Here is a 21342-nt window from a genome sequence, read left to right as displayed (position 1 = left end):
AGTAGAAAGTCCTTGAGCCCGGCCGAAGGTCGTCTACTAAGGAAATCTTTATTAAGCGATAAAACTAAAATGTATTAAACTTTGAAGCCCTTTATCTCCAGATGTCGGATTTTTACATGGGAACTTATTTCATTTTAAAATTGGGGATTTGTTTAAAATGAAATAAATCCCCAAAAATGGGGTGTTATTTCAATTTAATTTTGGGAGTTATTTCATTTCGTTGGGGCTTTTTTTTAAATTTAAATTGGGGAATTATTTTAAAATGAAATAAGTCCCCAATTGAAAAGCACTTAAATAAGACTAAAATTTTGCTTTTTGTACTTGAAGAATCCGTGCTTGAATCAAGTATGTTGTACTTGATTTTAGTATTATTGACACTGCTCTGGATATTTTATTTTATTGAGTTTACTGGCAGAAAAATATATCAAAAACGATAAATCGATAGTACAATAAATCGTATTTGAAACATGATAAATAACTACATGGTGCCAAAGGAAAGCTCTGTATTTTCTGTATTATTTATGAGCTGCAGGAATTGAGCCAAACGTGACCTTTAGCTGTGACCGTTTGCGACAAAACACGAATATTTCTATCAAGTTTCCATTTGCCCACTGTATAGTACAGATCTTGCCCCACTACTATGATTCAATCGTTGTTAGTTAGTTTGAAATCTGAAGAAAAACCCCTAAGCCTCTAACGGGTCTATTGTGCGCTCCTTAACCAGTGCCTAAGGTGGGAATCGAACCCACCACCTCCGGTCTATCAGATTAGAACACAAACCACTAATCTACAGAAGGCTGATGTAGAACTATCACTTTCTCGACTTGACAAACTGTGCACTGCATGGTATCATGATTATTAAAAATAGTAGACTCCACTTTTTAATATCTGGAAAATTTTGTACTGTTTCAGATCTCTTTAGAATGAAGGGATGCTCTGTATTTGTTAGGGCCAGAAGAGTCCCACTTCTTATGAGCTACAGAAATTGAGCAATACGATCCCAGATATGCACTTTATCAAACACAATTGAAGCAAAAGCCCGGAAAAAGCTACCATGCCCCCACATGTTGCAAGTATTTAGAAAATATTGGTTGGAAAGTTTTTGCCTCACCCACTTTATAGTACAGATATTGATCTGCCGCACTAATATTTAATGCGATCCATGCTGAACTCTGACTATCCCTCCCTGGCAAATGAATCACTTCCAAAAAGGGTATCTGAACTGAAATCGGTCATTTTGAGCGCTCTTTTTCATAGAAAAAGGATCACCAAATCTCCAGAATCTATGTTTTCAGTTTAACCTCCCTGGCGAATGAATCACTTCCTAAAAGGGTATCTGAATTTGATCCATAGATATAGCAGAGTCAACTTTTTGATATTCATTTCTAACGAATAGAAATCATAGAACTGAAATCGGGCTTTTTGTGCACCCATTTTCATAGAAAAACATTGATGAAAAAGGATCACCAAATCTCCAGAATCTAAGCTTTCTAGACATAATTTCTTATAATTTCCAAATAAGTTTTCCTAAGATATTCGGTTCAGATATTCTTAAAAATGGATTAATAAATATACCTTCAATAAATTGAAAAACAAATCACTTTAAACTTGCTTAAAAAATTGCAATTTCAAAGGACCTTTTTCACAAGAAAAAAATGTTTCTCTATCCTATAATTTGATTAATTTTTTGTCAATTTTAATTATGTCACAGATGTTTCCATTTTATTCATCAACATGCTACAAAATGGAAATAAAAAATCTTATAGCAAATTTTTTTCCCAAGTCTCTCTCTCTCTGTCACAGTCAAGTCAATTTATGTCGAAAAAATTGGAACTTGTTTCACAAAATGTTTTTTTTTTTTTTTATAAAATGACTTACAAAAAAAATTTTAAACATAAAAAATTCAAAACCTATGCCAGTAGAATAACAACAACAAAACTTGAACTTGATTGATTTGATGTTTGATTTTTGTTTGAGTTTCAGTATTGCTGTTGTTGTTGTTGTTGTATTTTTATGCACTGATTGCATGAGTAAGTTGTCATGCCAGTACTTTATTTGTAACGATTTTGCTGGTATATGGACAGTTTTTTTTCTAATCAAGCGCCACAAACACATGCCACATACGAAAAGTTGTATGGATGTATAACTAATGCCTATACTTGCTTGTTGGGGTTGTTGAAATAGAAGTTGCAGCAAAAAAAAATTATAAAAAACATCATAAATAAATAGAAAAAAACAATACAAATACGAGTTGTGAATGATTAAGTACAAGCAACCACAAATTACAAATGCAACAACACATAAGAAAAATATAACATTCATGTGGCAGCAAAAAAAAAATAAAATATAAACAAAAAAACAAAAACATATTGTTGTGGTTTTTGGATTAAAACATTGGAAAGTATCCTGCCTGCCGGTTTGCTGCTGCTGCTTCATCAAAACAAACCAACCAACCAAACAGCCAGCCACCGCAATTCGAAGCAATTGCACTTCAACTTTGAGTTGTCGGGTTACCTATACTTAGATTAAGTTTAACTGGCGCAATACTTCAAATTTAGCTTTTCGATTTTGCCATAGAAGCGTAAGTAGAGAGGAGACGAGACGAGAAACGCCAGCTACTCACTCTACACTGCTCCACTTTGTACTCTTACAATTATTTTATTTCGTTCCCCGTCTATGATTTCTCGCGGGGGGACTCAATCAAAATATACTTTAGTAGAGTATACTGTAAATCGTTTTGCTTCAATTGATTTTTGATTACATTCATCAAATTACAAACAAATATGAAATGTACGTTCAATGTACGAACAAAACATGAATCATATAAATAAAAAAAAAATATTGAGAAAAAAAACATTGATTTAAATACTGTTGTTTATAATAAATGTATACATGAGTGTGTGTATGTAGCAAGAAACAGCCTCTTGTTTTTACTTGCAACACTTTGTTACAACAATAAAATCAGAAAAAAACAACAACATGTGCATCAATCAAGTTTAGAAATGGGAAATAGACAATGTACAAGGTGAGCCAAAATGTGGTAACCAATTGGAAGATTCTGTAGCTGTTGCAAATAATGGGAATTACCAGTATTCCCATAATATTTGTGAAATAAACAGATCCAGAAAATACGTAGACCAATTTCCTAAAGAATTTGTCCGTGTTTCCAGAATCGTTACAGCACAGAGACTAATATATTTGGAGGCATATGGTTTCAATATAATGGATCATTCATGTTGGAACCATAATCATTTAAAAATTTCGAAAGATTCATTTCCACCATTGATGTGTTGTTTTTGCAATTTTTACCGATCAGAAAGATCGTTCATTGGAACACTTAGATATTTTGAAAGACATTGATCAGCAGGATCGTCATTCTTAAAGATGAGTCTTCGCTTCGCTTAATGGTTGGAGTATCTTTTTACGGAGTGATTTATACATGTTTCCATAGTCGTTACAACACTGGACGCGTTTACTTAATAGATAAACTAAAACCCTACAGAGTAACGAACTAGGAACTAGAAGAAATATGCCTCCAACTGGACATATTACGATCATCATTACTCAAGACGATGGACATTTAGACAATAGATAATTTCCCCTTAGCTAAAGTCTTGTTTTTTCTGATTTACCCAGATCAAAAAGACCGTCCGTTGGAATATTAAGACCTATTGAAAGATGAGTTTCCTCTTCGCCTAATGCATCGATCAGAAAGATCACCTATTTGACATTTTGCAAGATGAGTCTTCGCTTCGCTTAATGGTTTCAGTATCTTTTAACGGAGTGATTAGTCCGATTAGTTCAAAGTCGTTACAACACGGGACGTATTTACTCAAATTGGCCGTAAGATATTCTAAAACCTTACAGAGTAACGAATAGGAACTAAGAGGTATATGACTCCAACAAAACAGGTCACGAAAACCTAAAACAATGAACATTTAGATATTTCAAAACAAAAAGCATTTTCTCTTTTTGGTAATTTGATCCGGTCAAAAAGATCGTTCATTTGAACAGCATAAATGACATTTGGAAAACTGCCTTTCCGTTTCGACTAATGGCTAGAATAACGGATTGATTTGTCCATGTTTCCTAAGTCGTTGTAACATGGGGACACATTTACTAGAAACTGGCCGATATATACTCAAAACCTTACAGAGTGATGAATATGGATTCAATAGGACGGATCACTTTAAACAATGATTCATAAATGTTTTTGGTGAGTTTCAGCGATCAAACAGATGTCCCATCGGACGACTTCAGAACTCATTCCTTTCAGCGATTAATAAGGCACTGAAAATGTTCTTGTTTTTCGTCAATTTGAACAGATCGGAAAGATCGTTTAATTTGAAAATCTCTGATTTATGTCTTCTATATCATTTAAACTATTAGAGCAATCTTTAAATATTACGAATATTAGACAAATTGCGTAAATTTTGGGACACCTTGTAAAGTAGAGCTGTCAGAAAGATGTTAATTCGTTGCAATTTAATTATTTTAAAAGCATTTGGTATGAGACAGACCAATTCTCACAATACTGATTGATTGAGAGAGCAAATGCCCAACAGCGAAACAAAAATGTTAACAACTTTTAAAAGCCAAATCAAATTTAACTACCAGAATGTCATTAGGGAAGTGATGTATTTTTGAATCGGTTGGAGAGCCTTTTGGACTATATTAAATATCATTCAGATTAGAGAAGTATACCTTGTGGCAACAGGATTTCATCTATCAGTTCAACATCTTCGGCAACATACGGCAGTTTTTGCAATACATCCTTATTTGACTTTTTAAATAAAAATGTCCGAATATCTGTTGAAGTTCGAATGGTAGTTTTGAAGCTGCAAATTCGCTCAGCAGATTTGGAATATTGATTAAATTGGCTCGTTTCGCTTCAGAGAATTCGGTCGACAGTTTCTGCAAGTGATATCCGAATATTTGTTGCGGAGCTTACTGACAGTGCAGTACCATCAGCGACTTTCGTCCCTATTAAGAATATATAACAGCCACTTAAACTAGAAAACTCTTTATGATGTTTGCCAACCAAAAAGAAGATCACCATTATCATCTTATTAAATCGAACAGAAAAAAGGCGGTCAAATATAATTTAACAACAAAACATTGTTCTGCTTATTTCAATAGTTAAAAACCCATAGAATACCAACTCTTAGCCATGTCATGTTGCCACATCTAGAGAAGAGTTTGAAAACAATTTTTTTTATGTTGCATTCTAACCAAAAACAAAAATTCCATCATTATTAACCAAACTGCCGACACACAATAACAAAATTAGAAAATAAAACTCAATTGTAAAGTTTGCCAGCCAACCACATGACTGCCTGCCAAGCAGCGGCCTGTGGTGCATTTATAAGGCTGATGATTTTTATGATTCAGTCAGTCACTGCCTTGGGTCTGCCAGCCATTAAGGCAGTCGGTCAATAATTGTACAATTCAATCGACTAAATTAATCTGGTATTTTTTTTTTCTACTTCGTTTAGTGGAAACAATAAAAACAGAATCTGTGCCATTGTAATCGAAATAGTAGTTCTCCAGTGCGAGTGTATAAACAATAAATTGATTAAGTGCTGCTTGTACAACCAATTGAATTGTTCCAACCATGTGTCAGTAAGTGTTTGATGAAATCATTCGTGGGCAGATGATCAAGGGGTTTCCCTGTAAAAACAGTTCAGTCAGAAATATTTATAAACAAATCAGGATTTTCAATTTAAAATTAAATTTTTCTCTCTAAAAACCCTTAGCCAAATTATGTGTTAAACCTTAACGAAATAAATATGCTAACCATTTTATAAAACATACAAATGATGGTCATAAAATGTTGCAAAAACCTACAACTATCTAATAGTTATTATGCAAGGATAAGGGCTAAAGGATACAAACTATTTTCTGAATCTATTAAAAAATCTGTGATAAGTTTTCATTTATGAGAGCGCAAAAAAAAAAAACAAGAAAAATTATACAGACATACAAACATTACAAGTGCAATATTTGCCCTTATTCAAGTGTATTAAAAATGAATGAAGCAGCAGACAGACAGACGAAGCATAAGACATACAATAAAAATATCTAGACTAAAAGTTGAACATATTTGCCATATTTGTAACAGACAGTTGAACAGACGAAGGGAAAGACGGAAAGACAAGCCATTCGAAGAGTTTTGTCTGTAATCTATTTTGTGCAAACATTTGCAGCATTTCAATATAAATTCACAACAACTATTAAAGTTTTATACTATCTCTCGTGGTGGTACATAGATATTATAAATACCTTAAGAGATGATGTGGGAAGAAGGTACTAAATGGTATTTATGATGAACTTTTTATTACAAGCTAAACTTTTTATGAAAAGTTCTGAATATTTTACATTTTAACAACTCAAAAGCCATCGAATTCAATCTCTGTGATAACCTTAACATTTATTTCTGATCGTCCTAATTTGGTATGGGTGTAATTGAGATATTTGCGATCGTGCAATTATATGAGAGCCAATGAACTCCGATTGTACGTTTAACAAAGAGGGAATAATCGTTCCTTTCACTTCTAAGGGTAGTCAGAGCAATTTCATTTTAGCAAAGTATCGTCCATGCGTTTGGAATTTATGTCAACTATATGTATGACTTTCTAAAATGGATCAGAACATGAATACATTTGGGAAGATGTATTGATCATGTTGCGCTAGAGTTAAAAGGCAAGGCTTTCTGTGTAGATGCCTGTAATACAGAGAAACTCACGGAGCTAACTCAATTTTCCGACCATTAGAAAGGTCTAACTTTTCATCATTCGGCAGAAGTGTCTTTGCGCACCAGTTATCTTTAGTTGGAATCGTATTCTTGGGTGACAAGTCTGATTTTCATCTCAGACTGGAGTCAAAAGTCATGATACAATGGCACAAATTTGTCAGTGAAACTTGATCAAACGTTAAACAATTAGTAAAGCTCAAATATCTTCATCCCGAAGAACTGAGTTTCCAGCCTAGTTATCTCTACTTGAAATCGTTAGTCATGGGTGAATTACCAGATTTTGATCTAAAAAAGTCATTGCAATCAGACTCACTGTAGGAAGAATAATTTACTCCAAATTACTTTCTTATTCCAAAACTCTAAAAATGTATATGATTTGGATCTAGGGGACGGATAACTTGAAGCAATGAACATATACTTGAGAAAATGAAAGGTTCTTCATTCTTCGTCTAATTTGATAACTTCAGACTTCTTTCTTTAAGACTATTTCGTAGACTTAAATAAGAGCAGTTATCACATTATAACAATTTCTCAAGATTATCTAAAAATTGCGCTGAGAAGGACCAGTGAATGAATATAATTGGGAAGATGTTTTGATTATGTTGATCCAAATCGGACCTTTCTTATTCTAAAACGCTATATATTGATAAATGCGATATAGAGAGCATCAGGATCGATCAAGAAGACTTGAAGAAATTTTAAATTGTACCGATCGTAAAGATCCTCGAATTCATACTTATTTTTGCGATATTTTCCAAAGGTACTTAATTCGAACTATTAGTAGACTTTTTAAAACCTCAAAAAGAATAGGAGACAAAAATGGCTGAATTTTGAAGAACCTTGTTGAACAGACCTTCAAGGAAGGTATTGATTTGTTGTATTTTAATAAAATAATTGGGAAATGATGGATTTTTCGTTAATTGAGAACCGAGGCTAAGTACATAGATGCCTGAAGCCCAAATACAAGCCTAGCGCGTTTCCCTCTACAATCCTTTAGCATAGACAAAATTTTGGAAGATATTTGGGAAATTTATGACTTTTTCGATAGGCGGTTAACTCCAATTAAAGGCAAAATCTCAACAATCTCTCAGTCTTTAGTATTCTGATCTCAAAATGTTGGCGAAGTTCATATCTGATGCCTTAATATCTTTTACCGTCATCGATATATTTATGTATGAATCTTCGAGACAACTGATCTTGAACCTTTGTAAAAGATTCCTCAAAAGTGGATAAATTACTTCTTCGTTTCGAACTAGCCCAGAGCTGGGAAGAAGAGATGTTATTTCTGACATGGATTGAAGAGCATTATGCGTAATTTAAAACAAAAAGCGAATAAGTCCTTTTACACTTCACTCCTAAATAATAGTTCTAAACAAAAGAGGAAGTGGAAAACTATAACACTACAGTAGAGAAGGAGTAGGAACAGGAGTACATATACTAACGCTACTATACATTTTATAGTAAATAAAACATATCAGGCGAAGGCAGAAATAATTTCCATGGTTAGATCAAAAAGGAACTTGAAGCTTTTAAAGGGAGGCTACAAAATATAGAGGGTGTTAGTGAGGGCAATGCAAAAAAGCTTTTTTTATGTATTTATACAAATATAAACTACATTTGTGGCAAAATGCACTCACACACACACACAGCAGGAAAATGCGAATTATATACAATAGTAAATAAAGTTTTTTTTAAATGCATTTATTTACTAAATACTCCCACTCACAATGCTGCTGCTGCGTTTTTGCTGTTCTACTAAAGCGTAAATAGTATTGTGGGAGTTTGGGAGAGAGTGAGAATGAAAAATGCAAGAAGGAAGGATGTTTATCCTTTGGCGGTATTCCGTTTTCGTTGTTGTTATTGCTGTTGCTGTATACAAATATTATATGTAGTTGAATTTTCAAACAACAAAAGCTTTTATACAAAATATAGTTTTTGTTATAGCTGTTTTTAGAGTAGAAGAAGTACTTGTACTGTAAAGCTGGTGGCAGGGCGTTTTTTTCCTTTATTTATTTTTTTTTTTTTTTTGCTGCAACTAGTTAGTTTTTCATGCAATTTAAAGTTTCTATTGTACAAAAATAGTGTTTCATATATATTTATGTATATTTCTACGAGAGAGAGAGAGAGCAAAAAACAGAATAAATAAAAGAGAGTATATAGACTGGAATGAAATTGTTTTTGAAATGTTAACTTAGGTCAAGGAACTCAAATTGTATAAGAATGTAAAGCCTAGGAGTAGGGTATGGATTTTTAGGAAGCATTAATATATAAAATTTCATTTTGCAAAACTAAAATTATATTAAATATTGGCAGCTAAAGGATGTAGGAAAAACTTAAAAGCTGCTGTTGCCAGTTGCACTTAACTGTTATTGAATTTTATAGGTCTTTTTCTTTCCGAGTTTTTTCTTTCATCTTTTCTTGCTACTTTTAGCAGTTTTTTTTTTTTTTTTTTTTTTTTTTTTGCTACTTATTAATCTTGCATTTATTTGCAATTTGAGTTTTATTTAATATTGGTTCAATTTCAAAGAAAAAGTTTTAGATTTCTTTATAATAAAATTGGTGGAAAATGAAATGGAGGAAATTGCAAAGGGAATTTTGACAAATCAAAGATATAGAGAATTACATTTATTGATATTTGAAGGAAAATTTATTAAAAATACCATTAAAATTTAAGTTTCACTACTTTATTTTTTTAATTTGAAATAAAAGTGCTGCTGAAACATATTGATTGCTCTCCGAAGCTTTTGGTGAATGTTTTCTATAGGTTTCAATGTGTGAGAGATGTTTTATGCTATTCAGAAATGGTGATCTTGAAACAGAAGACAAAGATCGCCCATGCGAAACTTTTAAAATCCAATAATTGGAGGCTTTAATTCATATAGATTGTTATCAAACTCAAAAAGAACTTGCAAACTCATTTGAAACTATTCCAGCATCAATTTCAAAACCTTTGTGAGCAGCAGGATTAATCCAAAAGTAAAGAAATTGGGTATCGTATGAATTGAAGCCGACAAACTTTGGAAGTCCGAAATGACGCTATAACTTGCACTGAATCCATTACGATAACACGAAGCCTAAGAGATCGTGAAGTTCGGCCAAGCAGCCTATTCGGCACTAAAGCCAAACACCCATGACTCTGGATGTGGTGGGAACAAAAGGGTCCTATAGTATGAGTTTCTAATCCTGTCCAGACTATTACAGGGAAAGTGTGCGGAATGCAACTGATAGGTCTGAAGGAATCGCTGGACGAAAAACGCCTAGAATATGGAGTCAAATGAAAGATTAATATTCCATCATGAAAACGCTCGGATGTTAGAAATTATTTGGAAAGAAGTAGTTGGGAAGTTTTGCCTTATCCATCTTATAGTTCGATCGATGCAGAACGGTCTCTCTGACATACGCTTCACTTCAGAATAGGGTAAACGAAATTTGCTTGATTCGTTCTAGACCTCAAAATGTAAGCATTTCTTTTGGCACGGATTCCATATGTTGCCAAAATTAATGGGAAAAGCTCAAAGGACTAGCAATGGTCAATACTTTGAATAAATTTATATTAAACTAAAGCTAAAATTTTGTTATAATCCCTAATTTAGATAAAGTGTGAGATCGTTAGAACTCGTAACCCGTTTAGACCGATTATATTTTAATTACCGTTAAACATTTTGAAATTTCACACTTACCTCTTGTATTGTGTTTTCTGGCTTTTTTGTCGACATATTTAGGAAACGTTCTTGTGATTGACAAAATTTTTCCGTTTTTTTGTCGAATTTTTTCTTATTCTCCTTAACGCCACCAATTTGTTTCTTGCGAAAATCTTCTAAAGGTTCTATGATATGTTCATCGGCTAAGGTTAACTAAAAATTAATAAATATATTAAGAAATTTTTAAAAATAACATATTGACACTCTCGTAACTAATATTTCTTCCTAAAATAAAATAATGTTGTCAAACTAGTTCTACATTAAGCAGAAGCTATTTGTCAACATTATATATTGTTAAAAAAATTGTCAATTAGGAGATGTCAATATAATATCATGGTTATTTTGAATTTTGTAAGTTACTTGATATCGAATGAAGACCGTGAACCAAAAGAATTTAATAAAACTGAACTTTTTAATATAAAATCTTTTCAATACAGGTTTCGTTCTTTATCGAGAAACTTTAGAAAATATTTCCTCCATTCTTTTTAAAATCTACTCACCATTTTCTCTCTTTCATCTTCTATCATACTAATTATATCACCAAAATGTTTTAAACTCTCACAAATGACCAGCTCATCGTCTGTCTGTGCGGTGCCAATGCATTCAAAATTAAAATCTTTCAATGAATAGGCCAACTGTTTCATGCGGGTTGATAATACTGCAAGTGGAAAGAAACAAAAAAAAAAAAAAGACAAGTGGATTATATAATAAAGTTTTCAAAAGAATTGTTTAACAAAAAAATGCACAGTTTAAAAAAGATAAATAATATTTAAAGAGATTGTGTTTTTTTTATTTGTTATTTTGTACTTGGTGTTTAATGACCTTTGTTGTTTTGTTAAAGTAATTTTTTAAATTTATTTATCATTGACTCTTGTTGTGGTAATTATCATAATTAAAGCTATAAATATTATAGTAATAAATAGTTTTAAAATATTATTTATTGCTGCTACTTGAATAACTTGAATTTAATTTATGCATTAGCTTAATTTAAATTGTAGTTTTTTAATTGTTATTTAGGTATTTAAACAAGTATTTAGAAAAAATATATTGAATTTCTTGAATATACATATTTTAATTTTACATTAATCATAAATAGTTTTATAATAAATTTGATTTTAAAAACAAGAAATTATTTTTTAAATCATAACTATATCCAAACAACTCTTCATCGATCTCTTTACTAACCTTTGACCTTTTTAGCAAGAATTTGTTTTATAGTTTAAACCAAACCTATAGTAAATATTTATCATTCTCCTCCTTCTTTGAAGCTTCAACTAACCAAAAAATTCCATAAATACTTAAGTGTCACTTATATTACATATAAAAACTATTCATTGTGCATTTACTCACAATGCTATAAATAATTAATTTTTCCTATAAATTGTTCAATACACACAATATTGAATGCCTTCAGTCATAAAAAAAATGCCAACACTCGTGGTAATTGCCCTTTAACATGGCTGCTTAGTTCCAAAAAAATAAAAACTTAACGTAGATTTATATTTTTGGCACATTCAAAATAAAAAAAAACATATAACAGCAACTAGCCAAAGTCAATGCCATAATAAAACTTACATTTTTATGAGATCTTTTATGAGACCATAAGAAATTTTAAGTAAAAAACTAAAAAAAAAATCATACAAACAAACTTTAAAAGTACATTCTACGTAATTTGGCAAAAAAATGATCAAGATTAACGAAAGAAAAGAGAACAGAACAGAAAGGAGAGAGCAAAAGAGGGGGGGAAGGGGAAGGTTTGGGAAGAAGGGAAGGAAGGCTAACTTGTGGTGGCGAATGTTTTCTCTTGGTTTCATCTGTAGACGCACAACAGGCCGAGAGGTGGTTCGATTCAAACCAACCTAAGAACGAACGAACGAAACGGAATGAACGAACAACAACAAACCGAAGGGGGGGAACAAAACGAAAATGCCTAGGAATATTCGAACGAATTTGATGAATATCATCCTAACCTTTAAACTAACTAACTAACTAAACTAACTAATAACTAACTAACTAACTAAACTACTAACTAACTAACTAACTAACTAACTAACTAACTAACTAACTAACTAAATAACTAACTAACATAAGCTAACTAACTAACAACTAACTAACTACAACTTAACCTAACTAATAACTAACTAACTAACTAACCTAACGAACTAACTAACTAACTAACTAACTAACTAACTAACTACTAACTAACTAACTAACTACACTAAACTAACTAACTACTAAACTAACTAACTAACTAACTAACTAACTAACAAGAGCTTGTAAAGTTATTGTGAGTTATTTATGCAGCAATTTCAAAACGTTTACAAGCAGCAAGATTCATCCAAAAGCAGGAGTCATTACATGACTAGAAGAGTAAGAGATCGTACGTGATGTTCGAAAACAATAGTTTTTTAGTTCAAGTTTTCAAAGAAGGGAAGGATGAAGTCGGTTAGTTTACGTGAACACCTGCTGTGTTGGCATACGGTGGTCTTTTTCAACCACTGGGTGAGCTTTTGTGGCGATTCACCACCGACCCATTGTGTTTCTTTTACGCGGGTGGAATTTCCGCTTCAATACACGTGCACTTTGCTCAAGTATTTGAGCTATCTAATCTCAGACCATTGCTGCCCCGTTGCTTAACTTCCGACATGCAAAAACACCACCTCCGTTTACAACCACGCAGATGGGATGGCCTCTGTTGAGTCGGCAACAGTACCTAGAGACGTAACCGGTAGACCCAAGTACTAATCCATCAAAAAAGCCGAGACTTTGTTCTTTCTTACAGAGGACAGACTGGCCACCCCTAGTACCAGATTATGTGGTTCCCTGATTCGACCCCATGTCAAATCATTCCAAGGAAAGTCTGAGGAGGATTGCAATACACCTAGATGGTGGTCTTTCATAAAGGAAACATGCCCCGGGGGGAGAGAAGGAAATGAAGGCAAACTTATGGTGAGAAGTTTCCTTCGGTTTCAATGTGCAAGAGAAGTGGTGTCTTTAACAAAAAGGTTTGAAGATTAAGAACTAGAGGCATTACATCATGAAGGTAGTTGCCAAACTCAACAAGAACTTGTAAAATAATTCGAGCTACTTAAGCAAGAATTTCAAAACATTTACGAGCAGCAGGATTCATCCAAAAGCAGGGAAATTGCATACCGTATTGAAGCTGAGAGACCTTGAATCATAACTTGTCTTGAAAAATGGACCCATAGAGTAATATATCATATGTGACGTCCTAAAACAATAGTTCTGAAGTTTAAGTTATGAAAGAAGGAAAGGATAGAAGTTTGAAGACCAAGAAATTAAGGGATTATTCCATGAAGATTGTTATCAAGCTCACCATTAGCTTACAGAATCATTAAAAGCTACTCATGCAGCAATTTTAAAAGTTTTACGAGCAGTAAGATTCATCTAAATGCAGGGAAGTTGTGAGCCATACGAATTGAAACTGAAGAACCTTGAATCATTAATTGCGTTAAAAAATATATCGAAAAATAACTTGAAGAGATCTGCTTATGTAAATTTGGAATCAACGGCAAAGTCAAATATCTATGGCTCTAAATCGAAGACTAATGTATATATGGTTTGAAGCGAGCATTCGCCAATAAACGCTCATAACATCCGGATTTGAAAGCATAATATTCTCTAATTTAAAGGCTATTTAGAAAGTATTAGTTGGCAAGTTTTTCTTCGCTCCCATTTGTAAACCAAAAATTTATGGAGAACGCCATGGATTACATTTCTGTCGCCCAAGCACAGAGAGGAGTAAATATTTTGGACTCAATGTTCAAACATAGGAATAAACAGACATTTTATTAAATGTTGGTCTACAAATCTGTCAACGTTTGCGTTTAATAGTCGTTTGATGCCGCCGTCGATCTCGTCGATCGAAATTTATGGCAAGAAGAAATTCGTGAATAGTGAAATTGTGAAAACCGCGGTATTACAAAGAACATGGTTTTCCATTCCTTCGAATTGTATTTCGTTATTTCTATACCATCCTGTGACCTTTGACCTTTATCGCAATAATTCGGATACTATATACAGAATATTCTTAGTAACTTTCAAAGCTTTTAGAAAACTAAGAAAATAACTGATAAAGTTCCACGCATAACCCCAAGCTATACTTCCCCTTTTTCCAATTCTTCAGTAAGGTGTGACATTTCAACATTAATTCACTACATTTAGTCGCTCTACTGCTCTAAACTAAAAGTCAAAAAGTAAAAAAAAAAGTTGCTTAACTTTTTTCTAAAGCTGGAAAGCATGCGCAATTGATTTTTAAAGTGTTTAACTTTTAGACTCTTCTCTAGTAGTTCCCCCTTTCAAACGTCCCACTTTGCCTATCTTATTTAAAGATTTAAATGGCATAAAAAAACTTGATTTACTTTTACAGATACACTCGTAATTCAGTGGTTATTACCACAACTATACAAAAGTTTATGTTCTTTTATAGTCCAGATGTATATACATAGATGATGATGACGACGACAAAGCTGATGATCATGATGATGACGAAATTTTTAATCAGAATCTTTTAGTACATTGTACTCCAAAAAAAGTAACAAAATATGTTAAAAAAGTAAATAAAGAAGAAAAAAGCTACAATTTAATGGAAGCTGTGTGTTTGTCTGAGTCTGCTGCTTTTGACTTATTTGACCCAATTTTATAGTATTTTTTTTTTTTCTCGATTCTTGTCTTCTTTCCGCTTCTTTTACTGATTTGCTTTTTTTTGGTTATTTTGATGCCACTAAAAATGTTGATTTAAACGTCATTTGGTTTCTTTTTTTTTTTTTTTTTGGTTTCAGTATGTTTCTTTTTTTGCCTTTAGGTTAAACCAATTTCTATGGTGAATTTTAGAAATTATTTCGATTCCAATTCTATCACATCAAATAAATCTTCTTTGCTACTCCCCTTAGTTACTTCTTATACGTTAATTTTTTTTGTTTATCTTTGTCGATTTCTTTTAATCAAGCTTTTGGATTTTTTTTTTCGTATGAAGTTTTTAAAATTTCAGTTCGTGTTTAAATGTTTGTGGAGTTTGTGGAGTTTGTTTTCTTACTTTTAGTTGCTGTCATGCATTTTCTATGGCCAAAATATATGTGATTGTGTGATTTTTTTTATTTGTCTGTCATACAGAATTTGTCTGCTAATTAATTGTGTACTTTTTAAATGATTTCATTTGATTTGCTTTTAGTTTTTGTTTAGAGAAAGGTTGGTTTTTTTTTAATACCAAAAAAGGTAAACCTAATGTGGGCATTTAACAGTAGTTAATTGTAGGGGTCTTTGTTTTGTTTAAATTTTGATTGATTAAATAAGTAATTTTTTAGAAACTAAGTTGAAGTTAGAATAAATTTAGATTTTAGATCAAATTTAATTTGTTGCAAATGTAACGATAAGATTTGTTAAGGAATGATGATTAAAGCATTATGAAAGTTATATAACTTTTAAATATAAATACTTTAGAATTCATCGAAAAGTAAATAGAGCAAAAATAAAAAAATCTAACTTTAAATTTAAAGAATAGGTCATAGATTAGTTTCGATCATTGTTTAAAAGAAATTAGAGTTAAAAAGAAAAATATAATCAAATGTAAATTAAGTTAATTAATAATCAAATTCGAGTTAATATAAGTATTAAAATGTTATAAAATATTTAAGCTGAAAGTAAAAATTAATAAAAAAAAAAAAAAACGATCAACAAACAAATTCAAGAGAGTTATCGATCGGTCGTCCAAGCTCGGTAAAATTGAGAGCAAAAATCGAACCTAAAAGCTGTCAATTTTAAAAAGCTAATTAAAGTTCTAGTATTAATATAAGTGAGAGCGCCTTTCTACGATCAGGGGACACAGTATGACGTATGAACCCAATAGCTATGTTGATCGAACCGGTTGAGAGTACTATATGCCAGAGCTTTTGATCCCAAAAGCTACGATTTGTACTTTTATAACGATCTACTAATCTTTGTCGATAACAATACGATCAGGTGACTTAGTTTAAACTTAACAGCTAGGTCTATCGAACCGTTTAAGAGTATTCTACATCGTAGCTTCTGATCCTATTTACAGGAATCTCCAATATCAAATGGTACGTCTTGAACTTTTATAACGATTTTTTTATGTTTTTCGATCGCAATATTAAGAATATAACCAACGATTAAGACTTTCGCACTGATAAAACCAAGTAAATTCTAAATTTCCTTTTAAAATTTCCTTTTAACAAAATGCTTTTCTATGTGCCGAAAGCCTAATATCGGAACAAATCGATATAGTCGCAAAAGATCGACAAGGATGCAAAACTCTACTTAAATTTTTGATGATATAGCCAAGTCCTTACATTTAACATCCCAATATCCTATAGAAACAAATAAAGTGTGATAACATGGCGCAAATGTCTTCAAAACAGAGCTAGAAGGTATCTCATGCTTCTTCGATGAAGATCCAATTAAAGAAATATCAGATCTTTCATTAAGAGTAACGCGTTTCCAAATTCTTTTATAATACAATACGTCCATCGTTGTCATTTAGTCATAGAGAGAGAGAGAGAGAGAGAGAGAGCATTTCAAGAGCGACAATTTTAGGTCGAAAACCCTGTTTAACAAGACAGATCAAGAACCAACAATCCAAAAGTTTGAAAGTTCGAGTCGGATCCAGTATAATCAGTTGTACTTCCGCTTCTAGACATGTAATTTTTAAAGATTTTTGCAGAAAAGCCATCGTAACCTACCTAAACATTATTAAGATTAAAAAGATTCCAAAAATTTGAACCTGTAAACCTTTCGCTTTCGTTTGCTGCTTCTATTCTAATATCTACCTCGTTTTTGACACTGTGTTTAAACAACTAATTACTAAATTAAGGTTAATTAAACAAGAACAACAACAACAACAAAAATATAAGTATGTAGAACAAACCATTACCCATGTAAAAACAAATAAAATATTGATATTTTAATGACTAAAGAGTAAACAGAGCAGCCAAAATACAAATTTAAACAAACTAAATGTAAATGGGTGGAAATGAACTTAAAACAAAAATTAGTCCACATGTCAAAAAGAACAACAAAAAAAGTTATATACAAAACACAAATAAAGCATTAATGTTATACAACGAGCTTGTACTTTTTTATACAAATAATCAAATAACACTTGTGTCAAACAATGGAAAAAAATGACCCATATTGAATACAAATTTTATGATTCAAGCTCTCATAGACATGTAAAATTGTGAGCAGAACAAACGATAGAATTGTGATTATATTTAGTTGTTAAGAACTTGTAAACACTTGTTGAGATCAATGTAATCATTCAGAATTTAAGTATTTTAAAGTAAAAATAGAAATAAGGAAAACTAGAAATAGGTAAAAATCTATCAAATATTTTATTTAAGTAAAAATTTAACTTTTCTTCTATGTATTTAAGTTAATATAAGTAATTTATAAGTATTTTAAAATCGTTTAGCTAAAAATGAATAAAAAGAAAAAACTATCATCATATAAAATTTGATTGATCGTACTATGATATCTTCCAATGACGATACCCAGAGGCCTTTTTTAAGCCCGTATGATTTTAAATTTTTTGAGAATATTCGGCCAGTTTTAGCAGACCCAAAGAGTGTTAAGGAAGTTCCTAATTGTGCAGATGATTTAATCCTTCGTATGTTTCAATAAGTTCAATTAATCCAAAGCCCATACTGTTGACGATCACTACGTGAGATCGTCCTTTATTTCCTGATATCGCGATATCCGATACATAATGTAGTTAAAATGGAGAAAAATTTAACCTCTCTATAGGATGTTATATGAGCCCAATGACGATATTAACATGTCCTCTTTTTAAGCCGGTAAGGTTTCAAAAATTGTGAGAATATTCAACAGTGTTTCTCATATTCGGAGCGGCTTATCACAAAGACTGATCATCTACGGATAGCAAACAGGTTTAGCAGACCTAAAGAAGATCCTAACTGTACTCCCTCGTATATGATAATAAGTTAAATTAATGCAAAGACCAGAATGTTATAGATCAGGACGTATGATCGTCCTTTTTTTCCTGATAATTCAGAGACCTTTTCATATCTACAATCGCCATATCCGATGACTAATGTAGACAACTTTGTGAAAAATTTAACTTCTTCATAGGATTACTTTAAAGAGGGCTGGCATCTTTCAGCGATCATGTATGTTCTATGAGCCCAATGACGATATCCCCAGGCCTTCTTAAGCCAGTAAGGTTATTATTAGGAGCGCCTAATCACAAATACTGATCATCTACTGATATCAAACAGGTTTAGCACACCAAAAAGGGTATTAAAAAATATCCTAACTGTCCAGAAGATTTACCACTTCTTATGTGTCAATAAGTTATATTAAATTCAAAGACGATATTGTTGTCGATCAATATGTGTGATCGTCCTTATTTCCCTGATAATTCAGAGGCCTTTTCATATCAACATTCACGATATCCGATACTTATTGCAGACAAATTAGGGAAAAGGTTAACCTCTCTATAGGATTCCGATAAAGAGGGCTGACATCTTTCAGCGATCAGGAATATTCTATGAGCCCAATGACAATATCCATAGAATTTCGAAAGCCGGTATGCTTTAGAAAATTCGACATTGTTTCTCATATTTGGAGCTGCTTATCAAAAAGACTGATCAGCTACCGATATCAAGGTATTGAAGGAGGTCCCAACTGTCCTGAAGATTTACTACGTAGTATGTGTCAATAAGTTAAATGGATCAAAAGGCAAGATTGTTGTCCATCAGGCCGTGTGATCTCCATATGATAAAAAATCTGCTAATACTTACCCAAGAGTACGGTCGGACAGTCCCGAACTACTTATTTAACCACTTAGGAATACCCCTAGCCACCGACTGTCCTGGTGACTAGTTATTTTAACATGTGCTTGTACTACGAGGAAGTCAATCATAACCCCATAGATTACGAAGAACAAGACAAAAAGCTTAAGTTTGTTAATAAGTGTCCACTCTCTCGCTTACAAAGGGGACACTAAAATGATGATTATCTTCATCCTCGTATTACAAAGAGTACATGAAAGGTCTATTAGAGTCAACCAGGTGGTTATTGGAAATTACCGTCTTTTTCGGATGCATTGATTGTTTGTCGAACTGCTGGGTAGGTATAGGGTAGTCTATAGTCCACCTTAGCTTTCCTACAATTTCTATGCGTAGTAGACAAATAAAGTCTCCTTAAATTGCAATACATCATCAACGAAAAGTCGATAATGTAATAATTTCAACTTATTGAATTACAAATGGGTAAAAAATTTGATAATTATAGGGGTCATTCTTATTTGTTATTATCATAATTATAACTGTTTTATAAATGACTTGCTGTAAAACTATCTGTCAAATTGACACACATAATGTTTGAAGAAAAAACAAATAGAAAAGTTTTCAATTTCAATGTAACAGCCACACACATACCACTTTTTTATAGCTACTTAATTTGTTGACTGCCTCATTTTTTTTCTCTATTTCATTCGCCCTCTTACAAAGCAATAAGCTGATTACATTAGTGGTTACACAAATATTTAATTTGGTCAATTAGTACAGGTCTTAAAAAAAAAAACGAAATTTACAAAAATCATGTGAGAGCTTTTTTTAATACTGCAGCACGTTTAGAATTGTAATGTAGGGGATTTACGAAAGGGATTACTTTTATTCTCTTCATTACAGTGTGTAGTTAGGTGAAAGCTTTTAAAATCAAATTACAAAATCAATTTTGGGGAAAGGTTTAACTATTTCATTTCTTTCTCACTGTCTTTGTTTTTATTACAAGTTTTGGGGGGATTTGCTGATAGTTTGTTTTTGGGATTTTTTGTTATAGAAACTTTTAGGCAACCGTTTCAATTTTTATATAGAAATTATTATGTTTTCGAAACGTTTAAAGCAATCAATGAACTTTTAAGTTTGTTTTTTTTTCTGTTGACTGTGATTTGTTTTGGGTTTTTATCTTTTTTGGTTTCTGTTGGGTCATCAACCCAAAAACAAAATAAATAATGACCACCTTTAAAAAAGATTTAAGAGAATATATAAACGATATGACCTAATAATTAATTAAAATTTATGTTCATAATATCTACCCTGTTTTTTTTGCCCAGATGTCATAGTGTACCAAATGGAAATCTTTAGCATAAAAAAAAATTATTGTCTTAAAGTGATTGCAGAGGTTTGGTCTTCGAAATGTTGACATACTAATATGTGAATCCAAAATTTTGAGTCTGCAAGATATCAGAGATTCTGGGAAGTTGAGTTTATCGAATTTACATTCGGCTCCTTCGGCTGATTTTTAACAGCAAAATTTTCTATCTAAGTTTTCACACTTTTTTCGAAAGGGCTAAAGTAGACATCGCAATTCGTTCACAATTTGAAGCTTCAGTCTATTCCATTTAATAATGGATCCATATAGGTTTCAGCAATGTTTCGAAATTGTTAAGTTTGTATTAAAAATCTATTGCGCCTAAATTTTCGGCGTTTATCTCATGTTTTAGTTGATGAAACGGTCCAACAAAACACGAATGTCGAGTGCTTAACGTGAACACCTGCCTTGACGGCCTTGATGGTTTTTTCATCTACTGGGTAGACTAGAGACGGTCTACCACGCGCCCCTAAATCCTTCTATGAAGAACTCAGGTGGCAATTTTTGTACATGGCTGAGCCGGTCCATGTACAAGCACTTTGCTGAAGAACTCGAGCTATCTAATATCTTTCCAATGCAAACCCCGACAAGGAAAAAGCAATCACTAATCTAAAGTCAATAGAAAGGTCGACAAACTCCAACATCAGGTGAAATCAATCTTCCGGTATACCGGAAGGTGACCACCCTCATGATGTCATGCAAGATTGCATTATTTAAAATGCAATCCCCATCAAC

The 21342-nt window shown here is 32.3% G+C and overlaps 1 protein-coding gene across 1 annotated transcript in view; it reads right to left on the bottom strand.

The window, feature by feature from the left end:
- Positions 1 to 11109, bottom strand: part of LOC119609495 (rho GTPase-activating protein 26) — a 36263-nt gene extending 25154 nt beyond the window's left edge. Inside the window, 2 exon segments of the mRNA XM_037964308.1 lie at positions 10435 to 10608; positions 10956 to 11109. Of these exon segments, the coding sequence (XP_037820236.1) occupies positions 10435 to 10608; positions 10956 to 11099 (318 nt within the window). The 5' untranslated portion in view covers positions 11100 to 11109.
- Between the last annotated feature and the right edge of the window lie 10233 nt (positions 11110 to 21342).

This window comes from Lucilia sericata, unplaced genomic scaffold, assembly GCF_015586225.1.
Source record: "Lucilia sericata isolate MDLA Ls3-8-SP2 unplaced genomic scaffold, ASM1558622v1 Contig000992F_arrow, whole genome shotgun sequence".
In the NCBI taxonomy this organism is placed as follows: Eukaryota; Metazoa; Arthropoda; class Insecta; order Diptera; family Calliphoridae; genus Lucilia; species Lucilia sericata.
Note: the sequence above shows the minus strand (reverse complement) of the source record. Positions and strands in the feature narration are given on the sequence as shown.